Source organism: Nicotiana attenuata, chromosome 11 (assembly GCF_001879085.1).
Source record: "Nicotiana attenuata strain UT chromosome 11, NIATTr2, whole genome shotgun sequence".
In the NCBI taxonomy this organism is placed as follows: Eukaryota; Viridiplantae; Streptophyta; class Magnoliopsida; order Solanales; family Solanaceae; genus Nicotiana; species Nicotiana attenuata.
Genome location: NC_031999.1, coordinates 28094017 through 28118652, shown reverse-complemented (window position 1 = coordinate 28118652; position 24636 = coordinate 28094017). Strand labels below are relative to the sequence as shown.

Here is a 24636-nt window from a genome sequence, read left to right as displayed (position 1 = left end):
TACTTTTATTACTTACTGTGTTGGCGTACACACATTACTCCATGCACCCTGTGTGTAGATCCAGGAGTCTCGGGTCACGCTAGCGAGTGCTGATTTGCCTTCCAGCAGGCTTGTTCGAAGTTGACGAGGTAGTTGCTCGGTGTTCGCAGCCCAGTGCTTCTCCTTCCTATCTTTATTTCGCTTTGTACTAGCTTTGTTTCAGACTATGTTGTCTTTGTATATTTCTAGACGAGTTGTAGATGCTCATGACTGGTGACACCCCAATGTCGGGTTGTGTTTGTTTCCGCACTGTTCTATTCTAGCTTATATTATGGGATTTTCGCTTATTATTGTCTTTAAATGACTTATTACAATTGTTTGGTTGGTTTTGGGGTTTGTGTGGGCTGGCCTAGTTTCACGATTAGCGCCATCACGACCGGGATCATTTTAGGGTCGTGACAATTTGTTTCATATGAAAGACATGTAGTTTTGGACATGTTGTTCAAACACTTGAAAGTATAAAGCCAAATGATATGTGCAATCAGTTTTTGATATCTTATTTGTCTAGCATGGCATGAAAACTTGATATGCATCTAATTAAAGTCTATTATATGACTTATATGACAATTCTTGAAGGAGTTAAATCGCTTAAAGCATATACAATTCTTGGTCATGAAGTACTACATCCTACGTGTAATTTGTGCACATAAGTATCTTGCTATAACTATAAGCATGATAATGTGATAGCGAGGATTTTCAAGGTGAAACATCTCTATAGGAGTTAATATGGCTATTTGTATTCATCAAATCTCTGCCGATGTTAACGTTCAAGAAGCTAGTGCACAAGATTGAAATGCGAAAAGGCTCAAGGGTGTGAGTTGATACTCTCATCAGGGGGAGTTAATAGCATTGTACTATTTTTCCCTTATAAGCTTTTCTCCCAATGGGTTTTCCTTGCAAGTTTTTGAACGAGACAACCAAAAGGCGTATAGTTAGATATGTGTACTTTTTTTCCTTCACTAGAATTGTGTTTCCCACTAGATTTTATTTTAGTTAAGGTTTTAATGGAGCATGTTATCTGTTGAATAGACAATCAAGGGGGAGTGTTATAAATAGAATTTTATTTATGGTGAATGTCTATGTGTTAGAGAGATTTTAGGGTTTATTACTTGGTGACTAAGTCACTTTTTCCCTATAAATAGAGGTTGTATTCCATTGTAATTCATCCCAAATCAATAAAAATTCTCTTTCTACTTTTCTCTCTAATACACTTCTTCTTCTTCTTTTATTATTTCATAACATCATAAGAGTAAAGTGGGTAAATAAATAGTTTAAAGTTAAACTATTTCCAAATATAAAAATATGTCATTCTTTTTTATAAAAGGCCAATAAGAAAACTTAAACGAATGGAGTACTTTCTAATTTCAATCTAGCAATCCATACTTATTATAGATAGGTACGTATAAAACAGTTTTTAAAACTAATCTTATGATGAAATATTTTGTTTTTTATATGTCAATAAAATTAAAACAGAAAATCTATGCGCGGATCAAAATTTTAGCTGCTTCATTAGTTGCTCTCCTTTTCAAATTACTAATGTATGATAAATAAGAATTTAGAGATAAGCAAAAGAACAGAGACCAAAGAAACAAAGGCCTGTTATAGATTGCTTTCAATTCTGTTTCTGACGTTCTTTATTTTTGCGTTCAATTGGTTGTCTTTTCCGTGAAAGAAATACGCAGTACTTGTGTAAATATAATCAATTGCCAAATAAAAGAAAGTACGAAATATAAAGGAAAAAGACAAAGAATTGAAATACCCAAAATGATAACTTACCACCTGGAGTTTAGGGGGTTTGTTGCAAACATGCAATTTACTCTGTCCCCGTTGACCATGGAAATCGCCGTCTCTATCGTGACTTGTGAATTGGGATGGTTGTTTCTGAATGTTTTGATCTGTCCCTTTGAGGACAAAGTTCAAAAATAATACTTAGAACAGAATAAAATAAGGAATTATACTCTTTCGGGCTTATTTCTAATTAACTTCCAAGATTATTTGTTCTTCTGATTCTCCTAAGTAAGTTTTACTCTCGTAGGTTGTTGTTATAATTAGTGTATCGCTAGATATTAATATTGGTTATATGTTTTTGATCTTCTTACTGAAACAGATGTTAAATTAAAAACAATCATAGAGATAAGTTTAGCTATTATCCTTCCTTACATTAGTATTCGTTATACATAATAGAACGCGGATTAATGTTCAGTACTTCTAAATGAGAAAATCACTCACTTACATAATTGAAATATCACTTTTAATTTTTTGACCTTTAAAAAGTTATGATCTCTAATATTTTATGCAGATTCTCGACATGTAAATAACAAATTAGGAGAACTATGTCCGAATTAATTCAAACAAATAACCATCACCTTAGTGAGATTGTTCCAGAGGCTAGGAATATCAATGTGTATATTTCTATGTGTTGAGGACCACTACCAGAATATATATTATTTTGAAGCTTTATTTTACGAATCTTCTACATGCTCGAAAGAATTTCTTAAAAGAAATAGTAATTGCCCTTGTTTCAACATTACTCCAGAAATGCAAAACAATATCCTTTCTCAAGTAGTTCTAATATGTGGTATTATAAATATGTTTTAGGGACCATGATTAATTTGATTAAAGCAAAGGAAAAGCAGAAGGAAGCTGTTGCAAATGCAGATAAACCACCAGTTAAGGAGCAAACTGCAACACATTTACGTCTTCAAAGAGGTGTGTTCTTTTTTAGATCTGATTTCGCGATCGAGTGTATAGTTTCAATAGTGACTTGTGGTTTACCATTCTTGATACATCTTGTTATGAAAGAATTTTCCAAATATGAGAAGTCATGTGGCCCATAACATGAGCCACGTATCACTTTTTGGGTAGGGCAGCACACTTTTTATAGTTTAACTTGGCACAGTTTAAGAAAAATAAAAAAGATTTTTGAAATATATGGTCCATAAGTTTAAGGGGAAGTTCATACACGATGCTCTAATCTCTAATGGTTATGCTGTTACTTTCCGTGTGCTAGAGTTCCAGCATAATATGCTCGAGGTTCATACACATGTGCTTCAATTTCCAATATATTATGCTGGAACTTTCTGTGTGCTGGAGTTGCAGCAAAATATATTGGACGTTCATACACAGGTGTTCTATTCTCCAATATATTATGCTCGAACTTTTCGTGTGCTAGAGTTCCAGCATAGTATGGTGGAAGTTCATACACATGTGCACCAATCTCCATTATATAATGCTGGAATTTTCCCTGTTGCAGCAAAATATTGGCTATTTTTTAATAAATTTACAAACGATGGCTATTTTTCAATTATCAGTCCAAACACTGGCTAGCTCGTACTATTTCACGATATTATGCTATATGGATTGCGGATGTCATGACGTCATAAGTTCCACTTTTTTTTGGGGTGTATTATGAGATTTATTCATTAATAGGCAGGCAAAACAGAGTACATGGAGTTCCCATTGGGAGCAAACGTACTCGTACTAGTACTAGTACTATTACAACCAAAAGAACTAGCTGTAGAGTTTTCAAGCATCGCTAAATTATTTAAAACAATGACATTAGTAGTACCCGAAGCAGTTTTATAGCATAGATTATGGGGCATATGAATTCATGATTTTTTGTGAAATTAGGTATTTTATATATGTATTTTTTAGAATTTGTCTAATTATCTGTTGGCACCTATGCTTCAAAAAGGGCGAATGGTACACTTAATTAAATATTGAGTTATTTACCTGTATACGGTAAAATCGGAGGGTCCAATTTTCGGTTATTACGATGCTATGAGCACGTTTCCAAAGTATCGGGACTGACTTCAATATCCATGCCCGGGGGGTTATCAATAACGACCTCGGGCTGTACGAATCGATTGTCATGGTAAGAAAGTGGGCAGTCCCCAAGGCACGTGACTAGAGCTGACCTAGTCTATTTGGCTAGTCCAAGCCCGTACCATAGCATTAAATAGTTGTACTAACCATGTATCTCGGTAATAAAGGCATTTGTACTATGTTGCGATTCCCCCTCATATATAAAGGGGATCCTTGTCATTTTGTAAAGGATCTGAGACTCAATATTGAATACACAAGAACATTCTCTCTACTCTCTAACATATTCTCTTGATCTTATTACTTACATTTATTGCTTATTTCCATAGTGTTCTATTTATTGTTCTTCATTTATTGCTCATTATTGATCATAAAAGGCTTCCATCAAAGCTATCTTAACTGTTAATCCCCCCTCGATTGCCCCTAGCCAAGCATCCGACTCGACATCGAGGCTCGTATACGCCAGCTCAAGGCCCCGATTTCCAGCCATTCGGTTTGGTCATTATACCATCTACAAGCTATTATATCGTCTTCTAATCTCTTACTTAGCATCTATTGCCTAAACAACTAGCATAAAAATAGATCACGTATTTTTAGAACCACAAAATCAAATCTAATTGTAATTACCATTTTCAAGGTAAACAGTTTGGTGCCCACCGTGGGGCTAAAAATAATAGCGATTATTTTCTTGCTGTTTCACTCCATAACGCAAGTTATCTTTCACTCTTTTTCTTGTCCAAGATCTTTGATTTCAGGTCAAAATGTCTAACTTAGTGAATGCATATGAAAACAACGGTCTTGAGGACCACGGAGAGAATGGTGTAGCTGTTCCAGGTATTGGCGCACCACCACCAAACCCTGGGGACGCGCCAGAGCCAATCCCTGCAAATGTGGTCTCACGCGATGCCCAACACGTCGATATAAGCTCCCACACTAACAGGAGCGTACGCCAGGGAGACTAACAAGAAGCTCAGAAAACTCCAGGAAGAACAGGAGGTTAGCCTTCACGTTATTTTTGAAATGTTACAGGCACAATAGCTGGCAATTGCTCGGCTGCAAAGCCACCAAAAGACCCCCAGCACGGTAGCTCCGGAAACGGCCCCCCGAGCCGAGCAGGTACTAGAAAAATGAAGCAACAACGGTCGGCAGCCGACCCCGCCGTCATAAAAATGCTCGAGGACCTCACAAAGAGGATCGAGTCGGGCGAGAAAAAGATAGAAGCCAACGATAAGAAGGTAGAGACCTACAATTTCAGGGTCGATCAAATTCCGGGCGCACCCCCGGTCTTGAAGGGTGTAGATTCGAAGAAGTTTGTACAAATTCCATTCTCGCAGGGAGCTGCTCCGAAACCCATTCCAAAGAAGTTCAGAATGCCCGACCTTCCGAAGTACAACAGAACCTCGGACCCCAACGAGCACGTCACTGCTTACACTTGTGCGGTGAAGGGCAACAACCTGAGGGACGATGAGATCGAATCTGTCCTGCTAAAGAAAGGGGAAACACTCTTGAAAAGGGCAATGATGTGGTATCACAACCTGGCCCCAAACTCGATAGATTCATTTGCCATGCTAGCAGATTCTTTCATAAAGGCACATGCTGGTGCCATCAAAGTAGCTACAACGTCTTCAAAATCAAGCAAAGGGAGAACGAGATGCTGCTAAAGTTCGTATCTCGCTTCCAAATGGAACGAATATAACTACCACCGGTCTCCGACGACTGGGCAGTGCAGGCCTTCACTCAAAGTTTGAACGAGTGAAGCTCGGTAGCTTCGAAGCAGCTGAAGCAAAACTTAGTCGAATATCCCGTCGTGACTTGGTCGGACGTCCACAAGCGATACCAATCAAAGATCAGGGTCGAAGACGACCAACTAGGAGCCCCCTCGAGCTCGGTTTATCCTAGAAGGCTCCCGGCAAAGGATTCAAAACCGAATAAAGAGAGATACCAACCATACACTGAAGATAGAAGAAACGCCCCAAGGCGCAACATACCCCGCAACGATCGGAGGATGGATCGAGGCCAAAATCCTTGGGGACTTGTTAACAGAGCTGGGTTTGACAGGCACACGGGGCCGACGGAGGCGTCCGCTTGTCGGAATACAACTTTAACATCGACGTTTCAGACATCGTATTCGCGAATAGCAAAATCGGAGACACCAGGTGGCCAAGGCCTGTACAATCAGATCCTTTGCAAAGAAACCATAACTTAGTGTGTGAATTTCACAACACGCACGATCACAGGACCGAAGACTGCCGGCAACTCCGGTAAGAAGTAGCCCGATTACTCAACAAAGCTCACCTCCGAGAATTCCTTAGCGGCCGAGCCAAAAATTAGTTCCGGGAAAGAGAGGCGACCATGAAGAATGAAACAAATGAGCCACAACATGTCATCTATATGATCTTAGGAGGCATCGATGCTCCGCAAGAACCCATGATCAGAAGAACAAAAATATCCATCACCAGAGAAAAGTGAACTCGAGGTTACATACCCAAGGACGCTCTCACATTCAGCGACGAGGACATCAAGACCTTGTCTCAGCCTCATAACGACGCACTGGTAATCTTTTTTCTTGTGAATTCATTTCAAATTAAACATGTACTTGTGGACCCAGGTAGCTCAACCAATATTATCAGGTCGAGGGTGGTAGAGCAGCTCAGACTGCTTGACCAAATTGTGCCCGCCTCTCGAGTCCTCAACGGGTTCAACATGGCGAGCAAAACAACGAAAGGGGAAATCACCCTCCTGGACAACGTGGCCGGCACAACCCAAAATGCCAAATTCCATGTCATCGAAGGAGACATGAGATATGATGCCTTGTTCGGGAGGCTGTGGATACATTGCATGAGAGCAGTACCAGCCACCCTCCATCAAATGATGAAATTTCCGATAAAGGATGGGATAAAAACCGTTTACAGGGAGCAGCATGCAGCAAAGGAGATGTTCGCGGTGCATGATATGGCACCGACACCAATACTTCCACCACCAAAGGATAAGCAAACAATAAAATAGAGATAACAAGCTACATTCTCGGCTAATCCCGACCGAACGAAGCAAAGGACCGTACCGCGTCGTCGTAACAAGCGACTGAAACATATCAAGGCTAAGGTATGATCGTCTCCCTTTTTTCAGTTACATTTTATACTAACCTAAGTGCAGGTATCCGATCGAAACGGCCGAAGAGCTTTCTAACTCGAAGGCCTTAGGTTCCAAAAAGCATACGTTGCACTCTTTTCCTTCGATCGGGTTTTTATCCCAAGAAGGGTTTTACCGGCAAGGTTTTTAACGAGGCAACATCTATATGCTACCTAAGGAAGACTCAACAAGTATTCAAGGCTTCCTTTTCAATCAACCTCGAATAATAGGGGGCATCCCTATCCCGGAGGAACACCTCCTCGGAGAAGCCAAGATGCGCTAAATAGGGTCTCGATAGGAAAATGATGTACCGGGCCAAATTGTCAAACGAACCGTGCCCGCATAGAATAACCGAGCCCTTAACGGCAAAAACATGTATTCTTGAACAAAGTAATCGAAGAATACTTTCCATCAAAGCATTTCGCGTCTCAAAAGAGTCCGGTATTTTTTACAAAAACCGCTCCAAAGCCAAAGAATGTCCCGAACACTCGGGGACTGGCGTCAACAATTCAAAGCCGTGTGACCTCCGGGTCAGAGCTTCAAACTCGTAAGCCCTCAATGAGGCAAAATCAAGATTACGAAAATAGCTCCAGAAGCCGAAAACATTCCGAACACTCGGGGACTGCCATAAAAAACTCAAAGCTACATGACCTCCGGGTCAAAAACTCCGAACACGTAAGCCCTCAATGAGGCAATACCAAGTTTACAGGAAATGGCTCTCGAGCTAGGAAATTTTCGATGACTCGGGGACTGCCGCCAATAGCCACCCCCATCGACTTATCAAAAACCCGAGGCCATAAGACCCCAAGCGGGCAGTCTCGGTCTCGTAAGACCTATATAAGGCAGTAACAATATCTGTAAGACCTCAAGAAAGGCATGAACCATACTTGTACCAAGTAACAATATCTGTAAGACCTCAAGCAAGGCATGAACCATACTTGTACCAAGTAACCAAAACTGTAAGACCTCAAGTAAGGCATGTAAAAATTTGTAAGACCTTACAAAAGGCATAAACCCGATCTTAAAGTTAAGGCTATATATCAAACTTGTAAGACCCCTAAAAAGGCATACCCTCAATATAGACGCCGAAACTACTTCACTCGAGAATTGAAAGGCTCCGGCCAAACACAATGACTACGGTCACAAGGCTGTACCAGCCAAACTAACACGACTTGGGGATGCCCGACCGTCGCTATAAAATCGCAGGCCTTCAATTACTTCGAAAATACTTCGAAAAGAATCGGTTAAACCGGCTACCCTCAACATAGGCAAAGAGTTTCGATTATGTCACCTCCAAACTATAGGCTTCGAAGATACTCTGACCAAGCCAAAACCTCTCGAGGTGCTCGATCATCTCCACATAACGACTCGCGATCGAGGTTCTACCAAACCGTCGAAGAGTCAGGCAAAACACAATCTCAAAAAGTCCTTAACGAGGGAAAAATAAAGCCTATATTAGAGGTCGCACCGACCCAATGCGTAAGAGCCACTGCCGCCAGCCCATACTAGAGGTTGTACCGACCCAATGCGTAAGAGCCACTCCCGCCAGCCTATATAAAAGTTCGTACCGACCTAAAGCGTAAGAGCCACTGCCGCCAGCCCATATAAAAGGTCATACCGACCAAAGCGCGTAAGATCCTAAGGGCTAGCTTTAAATTCAAAAACTTAAGGGTCAAATGAGCTCGAGTTGAAACCCGACTCGGAGACTGAACCCGAAACAGTTAACTAAATATGACTAAGAGCAAAAGCATAAGAGCTCAAATGCCGGCTTATACTAAAAGGTCGTACCGACCAAAGCGCGTAAGAGCTTACGTGCCAGCCTAATAAGCCCCAGGGCCATACTATGAATCTAAGGATTCCTTTTAACTCGAAAACCAATTCATCTGGCTAACGGCTGACAAATATCAAGGCAAAAGGAAATGCATGAAAAATAAAACCGCAAGGCTTCCTTTTATACATGTATACGAGAGAATACAAGCTTCATTACAGAGTTCTTTGAAAGCACTATAAACAAAACAAGAAAGGAAGGGCCTAATCTACGTCCCCCTCAGGGATTATGGTCTGTCGGCCTCCTTCTCGCCATCTTCGGCATCAGACAGAAGGAGCTCATCACCATATTCTTCCGCCTCCGCCTGCTTTATCTCTTCCGAGAGGTCGAAGCCCCTGGCATGTATTTCCTCGAGGGTTTCCCTTTGAGATTTACACCTCACGTACTCTTTATTCCTACTCTCCTAGTCGAGAGCCCCCCTTAGCTCAGCACGAGCATCACCAGCGTCCTTCAAATAGACAGCCACCTTCTTATCAGCCTTAGTTCGGATTACTTCGGCTTCAGCCCGAGCATCCACCCGAGCCTTATCGTTACGCTCACACTTGGCTTGACCAACTTCGCTCCTAAGGCATTCCAGGTCCTCTGTCTTTTTCTGCAACTGAAATAAACTAGACATTAGCCTCAGAAGGTAGAAGAAGAAACACACACTCTCTCGAAACAAACATGACCTACTCCTCGAGGTAGCTCTTGTAGTTCACACTCCGGCTCGCCTCATACCACAAGTGTGCCAACTCGTCTTCCCGTTTATCAAAGAGAAGCCTGAGGGATTTCTCCGCATCCACGGCTTCTCGCAACCTGGTCTCACGACGGAGCAGCTCGGACTTGAGCTTGTTAAAAGCCTATGAAAGAGAAACTCGATAAGAGAGTAAAAATTACAAAACTATAAAATCAACACGGACGGCATACTCACCTCAGAATAGAGTCGCTGAGCTTCCTCGAAAGTTAAGCGCACATCTACTAGTCTGGCTCCATCTACCCTGGTAGAACTGCTCCCGATTAGGGCACGATCGCTCAGTGTATGTGGCCTCTGTCTTCAAACATCCCTCGAAGTACCTTCGATGGGAGAAGAAGTCGGTGGCAGAAAACCCTCATTCCCCGAGGTGCCTTCGACGAGAAAAGAAGATGACAATGGAGGTGGATCCGTTTTTCTAAAGCCAGAGATCTTGGGCGCAGCAGGCTCAGCCAACACATCCTCTCTGAGCCCCCGGCCTGGACTCGTCTTGCTATAAGCACCATCGCCCTGCAAAGGCCCTTTTTGCTTATTATTATCATTTCGTAGCCTAGAAGCTGACGATCATTCTCCCTCTCTGAGAGGGCATGGTCTCACCTCAAAGGACTCCCCGATGCCAACGATGATGAGGTTAGTACGCGTAAAAAGAAGGTGCCTTTCAAAAAAAGAGCAAATATCATAGCACGTACCGTGGCGTTTGGCCTCCCATCTGCCCTTAGACAAAGCTCGCCACTTACGCTCATTATAAGTTGAGTTAGTCGCCAACTTCCGAGCCCAATCCATCAGGTCGGGGACCCCGCACGGCGTCCATGAAATTGCTGCAGAAAGGGAAAGGAAGGCGCATTTACGGAACCCGCCTACGCCATAAGCAAAATTACAAAGGCACAAGTATATGACTTACGTGTAAAATTCCATTCCTCGAGAAATTGCAGAAATTCTACAAGGATAATATCGACAATACGTACTCGAACAAATCAGCTCACCTATCCCCGATCCTCGTCTTCTTCATTATCAACAACGAAAGGCGTGGTGGATCGGCATCGTAGGGTTAGCAGACCCTGATGGTGAAAAGGCCGATACAGCCTGATGAGATGACTAAGAGTGAATTCAAGCCATGCTTCTTCCGCAAAGAACCTAATCATCAACACTATCCTCCAAAATGATGGGTGAACCTGCGCCAAGGTAACCTGGTACTTTCGACAGAAGTCGAGCACAACCCTATCAGGGGGCCCCAGCATAAAGGGGTACATGTACATGTTCAAAAACCCCTCAGCATGATCCATGATGCTCTCTTCCGGGGAAGGTTCCCGCAGTACTACCTTTTTTCCCCATCCGCAATCTTTCCTCACTAACTCAAGGTGCCCATCTCCTATTAAAGAAATAAACTTCGAGGCGTACTCCCAATGACCTTGAGCACTTTGGTTCAAAAAGCCTTCAAGGGCGAAACTCCCCTCTCCTTGCCGAGCGGACCCTGGTGTACCAGCCATAACTGTGGTAAAACTAGGGAATTGGAGCGGGAATTCGAGCAAGGGCTTCACAGTTGAAATGGTAAAAGGCCTAACGCAGGAAAGAAAAACTCTATAGAGGAGGATAACTACTAAGAATAATGGAATCCTCAAAAGAAGGAATTCAACCCTATATGTGAAGAAAGCGGCGACTATCCGCCTGCCTCAAAGGCCAATTAAAAATGCTGACTAAGCCATTTTTTGCTTTGCAAAGATGTACCAGCAGAATTGCCCTGGTCGCTTCATAACCATGTCATGCAATTAACGCTGCCATACGATATTTCGGGGATCAAAAACCCTTGCATCGCTACAAGCCTCGAGATGGTACCCGATCTCGAGGACCTCTGTCAAAAAAAAGATAGGCTCTAAGAAGCCATTGACATCATTACAAGCCTCAAGATGGTACCCGATCTTGAGGACCTCTGTCAAAAAGAAGATAGGCTCTAAGAAGCCATTGACATCATTACAAGCCTCGAGATGGTACCCGATCTCGAGGACCTCTGTCAAAAAGAAGATAGGCTCTAAGAAGCCATTGACATCATTACAAGCCTCGAGATGGTACCCGATACCGAGGACCTCTGTCAAAAAGAAGATAGGCTCTAAGAAGCCATTGACATCATTACAAGCCTCGAGATGGTACCCGATCTCGAGGACCTCTGTCAAAAAGAAGATAAGCTCTAAAAATCTACTCATACGGGCCTGATGTCGAGGTGGTACCCTACCCCGAGGATTTCTACTATTGTAAATGCAAGTCATCTACCTGATCCTCAAGGTAAAGGCCCTCTTGGTTATTTTAATCCAGGGGCTATCCGGGTCCAGGCGTACCCTCATTCGGGATCTATCTATAACTCCTTAAGGCAATCTTTGCTCTAAACTCGAAACAAGCTTTCAAGTCGCATGAGCTTGAGCGAACCCTCACTCGAGGACTGCCTTCGAAAGCCTAAAAGCTATCTTTATTCTCAGGCATCCGTGTTAATTCCCCCTCGAGGACTATCACAGGGTCTGAAAGGCTAAGTTTCGTTCTGAAAGTTCGAAGCCCTACTCTCATTCAACTCGAAGTCGGGGGTCCCGACGGCCTACGCTCGTATCAACTCAATTCGGGCTCAGCCCGAGGAACGACAAAGGGCTCCGCAGGATATCTTATTAACCAATCAAGGATCGGGAAACACCTACACCCGGACCCGGTATTCGTACCGATCGGTAGAGTCATGCATTCAGATTCTTCACAAACACATATAAAGAGAAATATAGCATAAATTAGAGACAAATTGAAGAAACATCTTTGTATTCATAAATGATGATTACAAAAAGCCTATGAAAGGACCTTACACATGATTACAAAAGCCCACGAAGGGCCCTTACACAGAAACAGAGAAGCTAAAGTAACAGCTAAAGATCTAATCTATCCTCGGGAGCAATGCCTTCGAGAACCGTCTTCTTCGGGGTTCCATCTCGGCCTTCCCAACGGCGTCTTCAAGGATGAGGAATAGGCAGTAAAATGATGCAGAAGAAGCAGAAAAAGATACAGAAAAAGCCGTAACCCGCCAAAGAGCAAAAGCTTTTACCAGGCCAAGAAAATCACGGCCCGATAGAAGACTTGGCGAGCATCGCCTTACCTGCACGGATACTTTGAGTCCACTTCTTGGAGCATTATGTCGTGCATGTTAGTGGCCGATAGTGCCACTTCACCCCACGGAAAGCAAAAGGGATGAAGTACCAGACCAGACCGGAGTAGGGAGGTGAGCAGCGGTGTAAAGTCCAAACATCCTCCTGAGTAGCGGTGTAGAGTCCAAATATCTTCCTGAGTTGGAAGAAATCGGCGCCCGTATCTCGTCGCCTCGAGCCAACGACGACAGCAGTAGCAACAACAACAACAACAAGTTAGTGCAATCTCGCTCGAAGAAAGACAGCTTTGAGAAAAGGCCATTGCGTAGCCGGTGAAAACGCTGCCCCATGACCCTACGGCCATAGACCATAGGCGTTAAACATAAGAAATAAAATTGGAGGGGGGCGATGAGAAGAAAGGATTTGGAAAATGGTGAAGAATGATTGAGCAAAGTTTTGATTCAAGAAAGTTTCCATTTATAGAGAGAGGGCAGCGCAACCAACATGCGCAATCAATACTCTTTGGAAAATGCATCGACAGGCGCAATCAATATTATTGGGAGACGGATCGGCGGCAGCAATATTACTTTGAAAAAATAAACTAACGGTGTAATGAGTGTTCTTAGGAAAACGCATCGATGGAACGTCTTAGTTATCACAAAAGCTGATATCATATACGTGACATCATCACAAGAGGCTCGAGGAGATCGGTGTCAGAGCCGTTTCTTATCATTTTTATTTAAGAAATGCGGGGACTATCTGTATACGGTAAAATCGGAGGGACCAATTTTTGGTCATTACGATGCTTCATGAGCACGTTTCCAAAGCCTCGGGACTGACTTCGATATCCATGATCGGGGGGTTATTGATAACGACCTCGGGGCAGTACGAATCGATGGTCATGGTAAGAAAGTGGGCAGTCCCCAAGGCACGTGACTAGAGCTGACCTAGTCTATTTGGCTAGTCCAAGCCCGTACCATAGCATTAAATAGCTGTACTAAGCATGTATCTCGGTAATAAAGGCATTTGTACTGTGTTGGGATTCCCCCTCATATATAAAAGGGATCCTTGTCATTTTGTAAAGGATCTGAGATTCAATATTGAATACACAAGTACATTCTCTCTACTCTCTAACATATTCTCTTGATCTTATTACTTACATTTATTGCTTATTTCCATAGTGTTCTATTTATTGTTCTTCATTTATTGTTCATTATTGATCATAAAAGGCTTCCATCAAAGCTATCTTAACTGTTAATCCCCCCTCAATTGCCCCTAGCCGAGCATCCGACTCAACATCGAGGCTCGTATACACTAGCTCGAGGCCCCGATTTCCAGCCATTCGGTTTGGTCATTATACCATCTACAAGCTATTATATCGTTTTCTAATCTCTTACTTAGCATCTATTGCCTAAACAACTAGCATAAAAATAGATCACGTATTTTTAGAACCACAAAATCAAATCTAATTGTAATTACCATTATCAAGGTAAATATTACCTAAATTAAACAAGGATCGATTCCCACTTACCTAGTCATAATTTCCTCTAGTTGCACTTCTTTGTGTGCTCTATTTTTCTTTTTCAAAGCTAATTATTTTATATAAGTTCTGTTGTTTCCGCACCAATGAATTGAGATATGATTACAACATTTTGTATATATTTTCTTGTAGATATTAGTGAGCTAAATCTACCCCCAACATGTACCATAGAATTTCCTAACGGAAAAGATGACCTTATGTACTTTGAAGTCTCCATTATCCCTGATGAAGGATATTATATGTAAGTAATTTCTGTACTCTCCCCTCAGTTTCGCGGCAAAAGAAAAGGAAGGGAAAGTAAACTTTCCTATCAATACATCCCTTTCTGCTTTGGTGGTATTCATTTGGTGAATTGGTACATTATTTCTATTTTTTTATTTTTTTATTTTGCTCTGTATTTAGGGATGGGACATTTCCATTCTCTTTCCAAATTCCTCCGCTCTATCCTCATGACGCTCCAAAGGTTAAGTGCAAGATCAAGGTGGGTAATGGTTTACATAGTTTAATCATCTCTATAATTGTGACTGAGACTCTTACTATTGATTATGATTATCACGGGTGATTTTGTTTTTGCAGGTCTACCACCCGAATATTGACGTGGAAGGAAATGTGTGTCTGAACATTCTTCGAGAGGACTGGAAACCTGTGCTTAATATCAACGCAATAATCTAGGGCTTATATCATTTGTTCACGGTATTTTGACAAAATTTCTGGTGTAAAGATATTATCTTTTAGAAGTATGTATGTAACTACAAGTTGCAACAAATTCTGCAGGAACCAAATCCAGATGATCCCTTAAATCATGAAGCAGCTGAGCAGCTGAGAGACACACCAGGGGATTTCGAGTACGATGTTAGGTCGACAATGGAAGGAGGAGGTAAAGGCAACATATACTATGATCGCTGCATATAGGAATATGCAGTTGAATGTTGTTGCTGATGCTGCAAACGGGAAGCTCACAAAGCAGGACACCAAGCCACTTTTTAGTTCTTTTGTTATTTCAAGTTTGTACTTGAAATTTGTTAGGGTAGTTCATGCAAGAGACTGAACTGTAGACCCCTGCATGGATTAATTTGTGTCCAATTTTGTCACAACTCAAAAATTCCAACATGTCGTGATGGCGCTTAACACACTTGCTAGGCAGGCCGACAATCACGTAACAGCTAAACATTTGAATAAAACATGTTTTAATAAACTCAATAACGGAAAATCTCATAAATATCTGATAAAAATAACTAAAACTCTACTACAACCATCACAAAACCTGGTGTCAACGAGCACATGAGCACTACTAAGTATCAACATAAATCAAAATTCTAGTACAACTGTCTGAATAATAGAACAGTACTGAAGAAAATAAAAGGAAAAAGAGTCGAGGTCTACGGACGTCATAGCAGCTACCTTGAAGTCTCCAAGCAAGTACTAGCAACGATCTAGCAATCATCGCGTCCAGATGTACCTGGATCTGCACTTGAAGTAGAAGACATCACGATGGAAAGTGAGCAAGAAAATTTTACTAAGAAAGAAAGGTTTGCAGAAAATTTTTAAGGAAATTCGAAGAAGGAGAGTTTGTAAAAGTGAATGAGAAGTGGAGAAGTTTATAGGCGGCAGAATTCATGATCATCATTACCTAGGAAACTAGCGGAAATATTTGCCGAATCATGGGATAACACGTGTTCGGCTCATTAAATGCAAGGAGACGTGTGTCCTTTTAAGTGTCAGAAATCGTTCAGGAATTTTTCCGCCAAGAAAAGTGGTCTATCTACTAACTGGTTATATAAAATTTAGTTCCCGGAAAGTATGGGGACTATCCGTATGAAATAAAATTGATAAATGATAGGTGGATGCTCGCCAAGTTTTTTGTTTTTTTAAGGCAAATTATACTACTAGGCATGCCTAGTAGCTATTTTATTAATAATAAAAGAAGAAAAAAAACTACAATGGAAAAGTACAAGTAAGGGGGCTAGCTACAGTAGTGTTGCCTCTATGCCTGCTATATAATCACTCATATGCGCCTCCATTGCCTTAAGATGGCAGCCTCATGTAGAGAATCATGGTGTAGCTACTGGCAGAAGTCTTAGGAGGGCATATAATCTCATAGCCGATTGGATCTTCCCAAAGGCATAGGAATATAGCACACACATATTGTGCTAGCACAGGGTACGAACATGAGTCAGCAAATTGTGATTGTGAAGACAAATAAAATATGAGTCAGCACGAATATGTGACCGGTGTTGAATAAGTTTCAAAGATGCTAGCATCGGGTACGAAAGACTGAAAGGAAGATATCGATTGAAAAAGACAACATTCAATGAGCAGTCATTATAAAGAATCTTTGCATTTATTCCTAACCGTTAGGCAGTCATCAAGGCGAGTTTTATTCATATTAAAGAAGAGCTTAATTTGAGGATCTTTTCTCCCTGAATTGAGCAATAAATAGAAGAATTTGCATTCATTGTAGAACGCAAAAAAATTGGTACGCAAAAAGGCTAAACCTACTCTTATTCTATTAACAATATTCTTTCTTTCTGCTCAATACATTGTTCTTACTCTTTCTTCCGGAGAAGCTCATTTCACAATCAGAATTGTATTTTCTTTAAGTATATTTAATTAATTTATTTTTATTCTTTATTATTTTATATTCTTGGATCAAATTAATTCACGTGTCTTTAAACCACGATACAAATTCGATTGTATCGTTTTACGAGTAAATATTCTAATTGTACCTTCTAAAAGAGAGAGAAACGCCCAAGCTGGCTGCTACGGAACATTAATTTGCTTGTCCCGAAAACTATTGTGAAACTATATAAGCATATTACTCCCTCTGTTTCAATTTATGTGAACCCATTTGACTGGGCACGGAGTTTAACAAAAGAGAGAAGACTTTTGAATTTGTGGTGTAAAATGAAGCACATATATTTTGTGTGGCTATAAATCATTACATAAAGGTAAATTGTTTCCAAATAGGGAAAGAGGTCATTCTTTTTGGCACGGACTAAAAAGAAATAGGTTCACATAAATTGAAACGGAGGGAGTACTTTTTTCTGATGATTATATATTCACTAGCTAGTAGCTACTACCCCGTGCACTTGAAAGTCCGGAGTATTATTTCTGAACTTTGTAAAAGTATTTTATCTGCCCAGAAAATATGCAGAGCCTCTTTACCTTGTGGATCATGCTGCAACTACCATGACTTCCATTCTCGAGACTTATTTTTCTTTCATGTCTTTTGGATTGTTTGTTCTTCTTCCCTTTTTGTTCCATCACGCAATATAAAAATGACTCATAGCATGAGTGCACGACAGTAGAAGAAATGATAGTAATTGAAATGATTTCAGTGCAATCACCTTATTTCTCTGTCATATCGTGAAAAACGTACTGCTAATTTACAAAGTGCAGATACTGACTATATGAGTCAATGGTGTATAAGAAAAATATATACATCCACAGTAAACGAAAAATATATACGCCACTCTTTTTCTTTTTTGTCATGATGTCCTGTGAGTTTATAGTGCTCTCATGCACAATAGAAAAAGGGTCAGCACTAGCTACTCTTTAGCAAGCATTTATTTCTGGAATTTGTTCCACGCAAGACTGCGCATTTCTCCAGCAACTACTCAATAAGAAATCTTGCTAAAGAGCATTTGAGCGCCATATTGAGGCTGTAATGTCATACCCTGCATTGGGGCATGAATATATGATGGGGAGATGCAGAAAGAGTATTGCCGAATGATCATAGCCAGGACGACTTTAGCTTCAACAAGTGCGAAGTTTTGGCCCACACAGATTCTGGGGCCTAATCCAAATGGAAAAAATGAAGCTAAATGTTTCCGTGGCTCAGAAAATCTCAATGGATTGAATTCATGGGCATCATCTCCCCATATCTCCTTGTCATGATGGACAGCAGTCATGGCCAAAAAGAACTGTGTATTTGCTGGAATGTCAAGGTTTCCTAACTTGACTTTCTTGGATGTTTGCCTCATCAACATCACTGCAGGTGGATAAAGTCGAAGTGTTTCATTCAATATCATGCTCACCTGCCAATAGGACATAAAATGCACCTCATCATCTTATTGCAAAGGAAAAAACAGGGAGCTATGCACCATCTTTCCAAATGGTAAAGTCCCGTGATTGCATAATGAGGTTGTTCATCACTATAACGATTTATGTTAGTCCTTTATATCATACTTGAGGGCCATAAGACAAATGATAAGTACAATACAAGGCTTATGAGACTGTTAACAAGAGCTGCCACACAAAGTAGGAACTGCAATAACAGCTGAACTTACGATCTTGAGATCAGCTATATTCTCTGCAGTAGGGATCCCATTTTTGCAGGCACGGACGATTTCTTCCCGTGCCTTGCTTTGCCAATCTTGATGCAACGCCAACAGGAGAAAAGCCCATGTCAGAAGATTAGCAGTTGTTTCCTTTCCTGCAAAGTAGAATGTCTTGCATTCGTCTATAACCTCCTCTATATCCAGTGTCTCCTCTTTGTCGTCCTGATTCTTAAGTGGATACATCAACAAAGAAAGCAGCCCTTTTGAGTTGTTTGCTGTTCTGCTGCAATTTTTTATCAACATCCTTATTGCATCTCGAGTTTCCTTCTCCAGTCTATTCCTCATTCTGTTCTTCTTGGTGGGTAAAAATCTGCATCCATTTTCATCATTAGATGTCAAGGAGATAGAAATGGCATGATTTACATTGAAATTAATGAAGCGAGTTAACTGCTCCAGGATGATGAAGCCATATTTTTGAAGAAGGGAGTAACAGGACTCCACCATTTCAACTCAACAAAGACAGTGAGTTGGCTTAGACATGAATGTTTAGTTTGATCTCATGTGCCGATTAAAGCTTTCTAATAATTCATTCTGGAAATGCTGCAATCTCTAAATGCCTGGTAACATAGTGGTAAACATCGCTTTGCATAAGACAACTGCATGTGTCTAAGGATCATTCTAAATGCAGCTCTTCTGAAAAGGTTATTGTGGACCTTTTTGAATACAAAAAACAATCACTCCACTGGTATTCAAGGATGCAGTGGACTATTCTACTATAAGTATATCTTTTCTTGTCGCTTGTTTTTCCCTCTGGCTTTTACATGGTAGTTCTCTTTAGGATAGAAATTGCAAGAAGGGAGAAAAGAATGAATAGTAAAGAATGAGATGCATTTGCATTTGTTTTTCCTAACTTTTCCCTGGTATGATTCATGCAAGGAAAAAGTGCTTGAGGATTGTAACATAAAAGAAAAGGATAAATAGAAGTTTGGTATTCAACAAAATAATTGGAAGGCAAAGATGCAATACACTATCCGATAACGAAATGCACCTGAATCCAGGAATATAGACACTTCGTATGGCCTCCAAAACAAGGCTCACTTGTTTGTCTTGTAATTCAAAAATGCGCTTTCCCTCCTCAAAACTGCTTCCAAAAGCCGTCCTAGAAATGATGTCTGCTGAAAGGTTGTGAAATTCTTTGTGTACGTCCATCTCAAACTGGTCTCTTGCATTTCTTACCTCTTCCCATTTTTCCAAAAACTTCGTTGTGCTATCAACCATTTCAGAAATCCAACCCTGTAAAAATGGACACATTGCGATTGGTCAATCAGCTAGAGCATACATAAAATTGTCATAGCATGACAGGGTTCTACTAAGCCAAACTTCAGGAGTATCAATTCGCGACAAGACTTACACAATGCACTGCACTTCATTTTGCGCTGTGTACACTATAATCACAATATAGAAACCTCGGCCCCTTCCAGAGACGGGCTAGATATGTTGATTTATGGGTTGGGAAGAGACAGAAATTGAAGGAGGGGAGCAGATGCGGATCAAGGATTTGAAGGTTCCGGGTGCCGAAGGAGGGGAGTAACCATGATGTAATTAGATTAGTAGAAAGTGAGGCATGGAGGATTAAAAGGCAAAACTTTAATACATATCTAGCCCTTTAAATCAAGTTAAACTAAACCAACTACTTTTTGCTCGAACTATGTAGCCACATTGATTTTTATTTTCTTAAATGTACTGCATCCCCTCAAATTTATATGATATTGTACCATTTCAGAATGTTCCAAAATATTCAAAACTACCATTTATTTTATGCAACTTTTATAGCTTGTAAAAATTAGAATTCATGTAACTATTGACATTTTAAACTGTATTTGATGTTATATTCTCTCAATCAAACTAATTTCTCAACCATTATTTAATTATTGTTTTTCCTTTGTAACTTTAAGTCAAACTAACATCTTATACTCCATATCTAGTCAAATTTTGTCAAATAAAATAACACATAAATTATAAACTATTAGGTCACCTAAAACATAACTAAAAATAAAATATTTATACAGGCCAACTAGTTAAAAACAGTGGCAGAGCTAGCCCATCGTGTACAAGTTCGGTTGAACCCGGTAGCTCTGATCCAATCCATGTATTTATCTCAAAAATCCATTGAATATACACAAATTATTAATTTAGAACACATAACTTAAAAGGACTAGAAACCCGTAACCCATAAGTTTCAAATCCTAACTACACCTCTAGTTAAAATACAATGGTAGCGCAAAAAGTTTTTACACGACTGCATATAAGCTAAATCCGAAATAGAAAGTGTTGGAAAACTAATTCAAAGTTGTAATAGGATATCTTAATTACTTAGGATTTAATTTATTTAATTCATGTCTAAATAAGATTGTAGTTAGAATAAACATAAGAATAGGCTTTCATGTTTCTAGTTGAAATAAGTTTCATACTATTATAAATAGGGGTATTAATAGCTTATTTTTTAGTTGAAGGAAATTAAGAATTGTAGAGAGCTTTCAGAGAGTAATAATAAAATATTTTTCCTTCATATTGGTATCAGAACTTCTACGATCTTGGGAGAGAATCAAGTAGCTTCCGTTGCCGGCGGGCGACGCTAGCCAATGTGTGCTGCCCGTCTGGCCAAAAAAATATGTTGGCAAAAATCATAGATAGTTGTCAACAAAATTAGATTATTCGATGAAAAGTTTCAAGACAGATTCAAAAAAAAAATTAAAGAGGTGCAACAGATATGGCACAAGATGAAGAAACTCTTCTCTAAAAGTTGGAGAGAGGTTTAAAAAAGGTTGGAAGTTGATTATGTGTTTCAACAAAATCGAATGTTGGTGACAAAGTACATCAAAAGTTGGTGACAAAGTGCATCAACGTGAGTTGGAGACAGGGGCTTCAACAAAATTGGGTGTTGGTGACAAAGGGCATCAACGGTTGGTGACAAAGTGCATCAACGTGAGTTGGAGACAGGGGCTTCAACAAAATTGGGTGTTGGTGACAAAGTGCATCAACGGTTGGTGACAAAGTGCATCAACGTGAGTTGGAGACAGGGGTTTCAACAAAACTGGGTGTTGGTGACAAAGTGCATCAACGGGAGTTGAAGACAAGTGCTTCCACAAAATCGGGTGTTGGTGACAAAGTGCATCAACGTGAGTTGGAGACAGGTGCTTCAACAAATTGAGTGTTGGTGACAAAGTGCATCAACGGTTGATGACAAAGCGCATCAATATGAGTTGGAGATAGGTGCTTCAGCAAATTGAGGGATGAAGACGTGTGCTTCATCAAAAGTGAAAGTTGGAGTGAAGTGCTCCAACATAACTACACAACGAACAAGTTAGACGTATACAACTTTGAATTACGGGAGAATGTTGGAAAACTAATTCAAAGTTGTAATAGGATATCTTAATTACTTATGATTTAATTTATTTAATTCATGTCTAAATACGATTGTAGTTAGAATAAACATAGGAATAGGCTTTCCTGTTTCTAGTTGAAATAAGTTTCATACTATTATAAATAGGGGTATTAATAGCTTTTTATTGTGGTAAGGAAGTAAAGAATTGTAGATATAGTTATTAGATTTATAATAAAATATTTTCCTTCAGAAAGGACAAGAAATGATCGAACTGGATTAAGCGAAGAATGGTTAAAGGTGGAGTACCTTGACTCTCTCCAAGTTAAAGGCCTGGTTGGTGATACTCCTGTGAATAGCCCATTTCTCACCCTCCAACCCAACAAGCCCATCTCCAAACAACATCTTCGACAAAGGGTTATATTTCACTTTCTCAAACGAACCACTGGTGTTGACCAAAATCTCCTTGATGAGATTTGGATCAGCAATTGCCAACCTAGGTTTAGGACCAAACCAGTAAAGGAAATTCTTACCATAAACCGTTGACCAGTTATAGTAGTGCGGCATGACACGAGAAACTACGTCGTGGTGATGGGTGAAGGAACTGGACTTTGATTCAGCTTCTGCTATCATTACTCTTCTGATCTTTGCTGCGTTGTTGAAGATTGGGCTGTAAGCTGGTCCATTTATACCTTGTTTCCTGAAGTGCTCTTGAACTTTTAAAGGGACCCATATGAGTTCGTAAACGAGTTTCAAGATGAAGAAGAAGAAGAAGAAGAGGAGGGAAATGAACAGTAGTGGGAGGAAGTTGATCATTGCCGCCATGAAAATGCCTATTCTTTGCGCTGAAAAGAGTAACTTTCTCGCACTCTGTGCGCGTGTGTATGTGTTTGTCCGTGCGATGGAAAATGACAGGTTTTTATTATTGAATTTTTGCTTTGACATTTTTTATTACTGTTAGGGGAGGAAAATATTAATTAATATATTATATAGGTGGATTGGATCGCTCAGGCTCACCACATAGTGTAGAAATTTCAACCCGTCTTTTATTTACACATTATCTTTAAATTAATCTGTACTCACTTTTATTTAACTTTACCCACAAGAAAAAATGCATCTCCCTCCCCTCGCTTGCGACCTCTGCTTCTAATCGGAGAATAGAACCTTCATCCAAATCACAAACAACTAAATCCTGGTTTGGTAGTAATGGTTTATAATAGATAGTGCTGTCATGGAGATTTTTCCATCTGATTTGCTAAGTATGCAACTGTATAGGGTAAAATACGATATGATATGTGGTCATCTAAATGAAGGACATGTGGAACTCAAGACAGAGATGACCACCACCGAACGCAGAGATTCCACTTATCACCGGAAGGGATAATGTTTATAGAAAGGTGTATTAAATGCTTTATGCCTGGTGGCATTTAATGAGGAATATTCTGCAGCATTAATAACAATGGCCCGTTTCAGGTAATTTGGTATTTATATCCACTGTTACATCATCATTAGTGGCCCTCATAATTGACATTAAAGGAGGGCACGATCATAGGACCTCCTTCCCAAGAAATATCTATAAATAGATAGCTCAGTTATCATTGTAAAGGACACGAATTTTCTGGCTAACTTATACTACATTTTATACAAAGTTTAATATAGTTTTACTTTCTTGCTCTTGATCTCATCATTGTTTTGCCCGGAAAACTTGTTCCCGGATTTGTCAACTATGCTATTTCATCAACATTTTAAGGCTAAGCATTGTATATTTCATCAGTTATTTCTTTATTTCAAGATCAAATTAGTTCACTTGTCTAGAAATCACACATAAATTCAACTGTATTGTTTTACGGGTAAATAGTTTACACGTGGTCATCTAAATGAAGGACGCGTGGAACCCAAGACGGAGATGGCAACTGAACGCAGAGAATCCGCTGGTCACCGGAAGGGATAACGTTCATATAAAGGTGTATTAAATACTCTGCCCCCGTAGCATTTAATGAGGAATATTCTGCAGCATTAAGAGCAACGGCCCGCTATAGGAAATTTGACATCTATGTCCACCGTTACATCTTCATCAATGGCCCTCATAATTGACATTAAAGGAGGGCATGATCCTAGGACCTCTCTTCTCAAGACATAGCTATAAATAGAGAGCTCGGTATCATTATAAAGGACACGAATTTTCCGGCTAACTTTTACTACATTTTATACAAAGCTTAATACAATTTTACTTTCTTGCTCTTGATCTCATCATTGTTGTGCCCGGAAACCTTGTTCCCGGATTTGTCAACTATGCTATTTCATCTACATTTTAAGGCTAAGTATTGTATATTTCATCAGTTATTTCTTTATTTCAAGATTAAATTAGTTCAACTGTCTAGAAATCACGTATAAATTCAACTGTACCGTTTTACGGGTAAATATTTTTGTGCCAACCGTGAGGTAGCCGTCCAATAGCCTTTTCTACTAACGTACTTTGATTGTTTTGTCTTAAAGAATATCATAAGAAATAGCAGATAACACTATTAACACACGCATAACCCTGACAAGCAGTATCCTCGACATGTTCGGGAGACGACTCCCGATGATATTGGAGAGGAATATGTCTTCGATGCGGTAAGGGTCTTACAAGAGCAACATGCGATCATTGTAGGCAATCTCACGCGGCAAGACAATGATATGACGGAGTTGAAGCAGGCGCTGTCAGGGCTTCGAATAACGCAAACAGACGAAATCCAATTCCTCTCGGTGTTCCCACAAACTAAACAACGCAGAG

The 24636-nt window shown here is 40.2% G+C and overlaps 1 protein-coding gene and 1 pseudogene across 1 annotated transcript; one reads left to right on the top strand and one right to left on the bottom strand.

The window, feature by feature from the left end:
* LOC109235018 lies at positions 1940–15321 on the top strand (annotated as a pseudogene).
* LOC109234293 (cytochrome P450 734A1) lies at positions 17513–22807 on the bottom strand. Its single transcript, XM_019400213.1, has 4 exons — positions 22170–22807; positions 19527–19771; positions 18488–18848; positions 17513–18235 (listed from the first exon to the last, which is right to left on the bottom strand). Exons 1-4 carry the CDS (start codon positions 22803–22805, stop codon positions 17816–17818), a joined length of 1662 nt encoding a protein of 553 aa, XP_019255758.1. The 5' UTR covers positions 22806–22807; the 3' UTR covers positions 17513–17815.

Coding starts and splice junctions, on each gene's coding strand:
- LOC109234293 (XM_019400213.1), bottom strand. CDS start 22,805: ATGTCAAAGCAAAAATTCAATAATAAAAACCTGTCATTTTCCATCGCA. Junction 19,772..22,169: donor TTAACTTGGAGAGAGTCAAG/GTACTCCACCTT, acceptor CCATTTTTACAG/GGTTGGATTTCTGAAATGGT. Junction 18,849..19,526: donor GTCTATATTCCTGGATTCAG/GTGCATTTCGTT, acceptor AAATGGATGCAG/ATTTTTACCCACCAAGAAGA.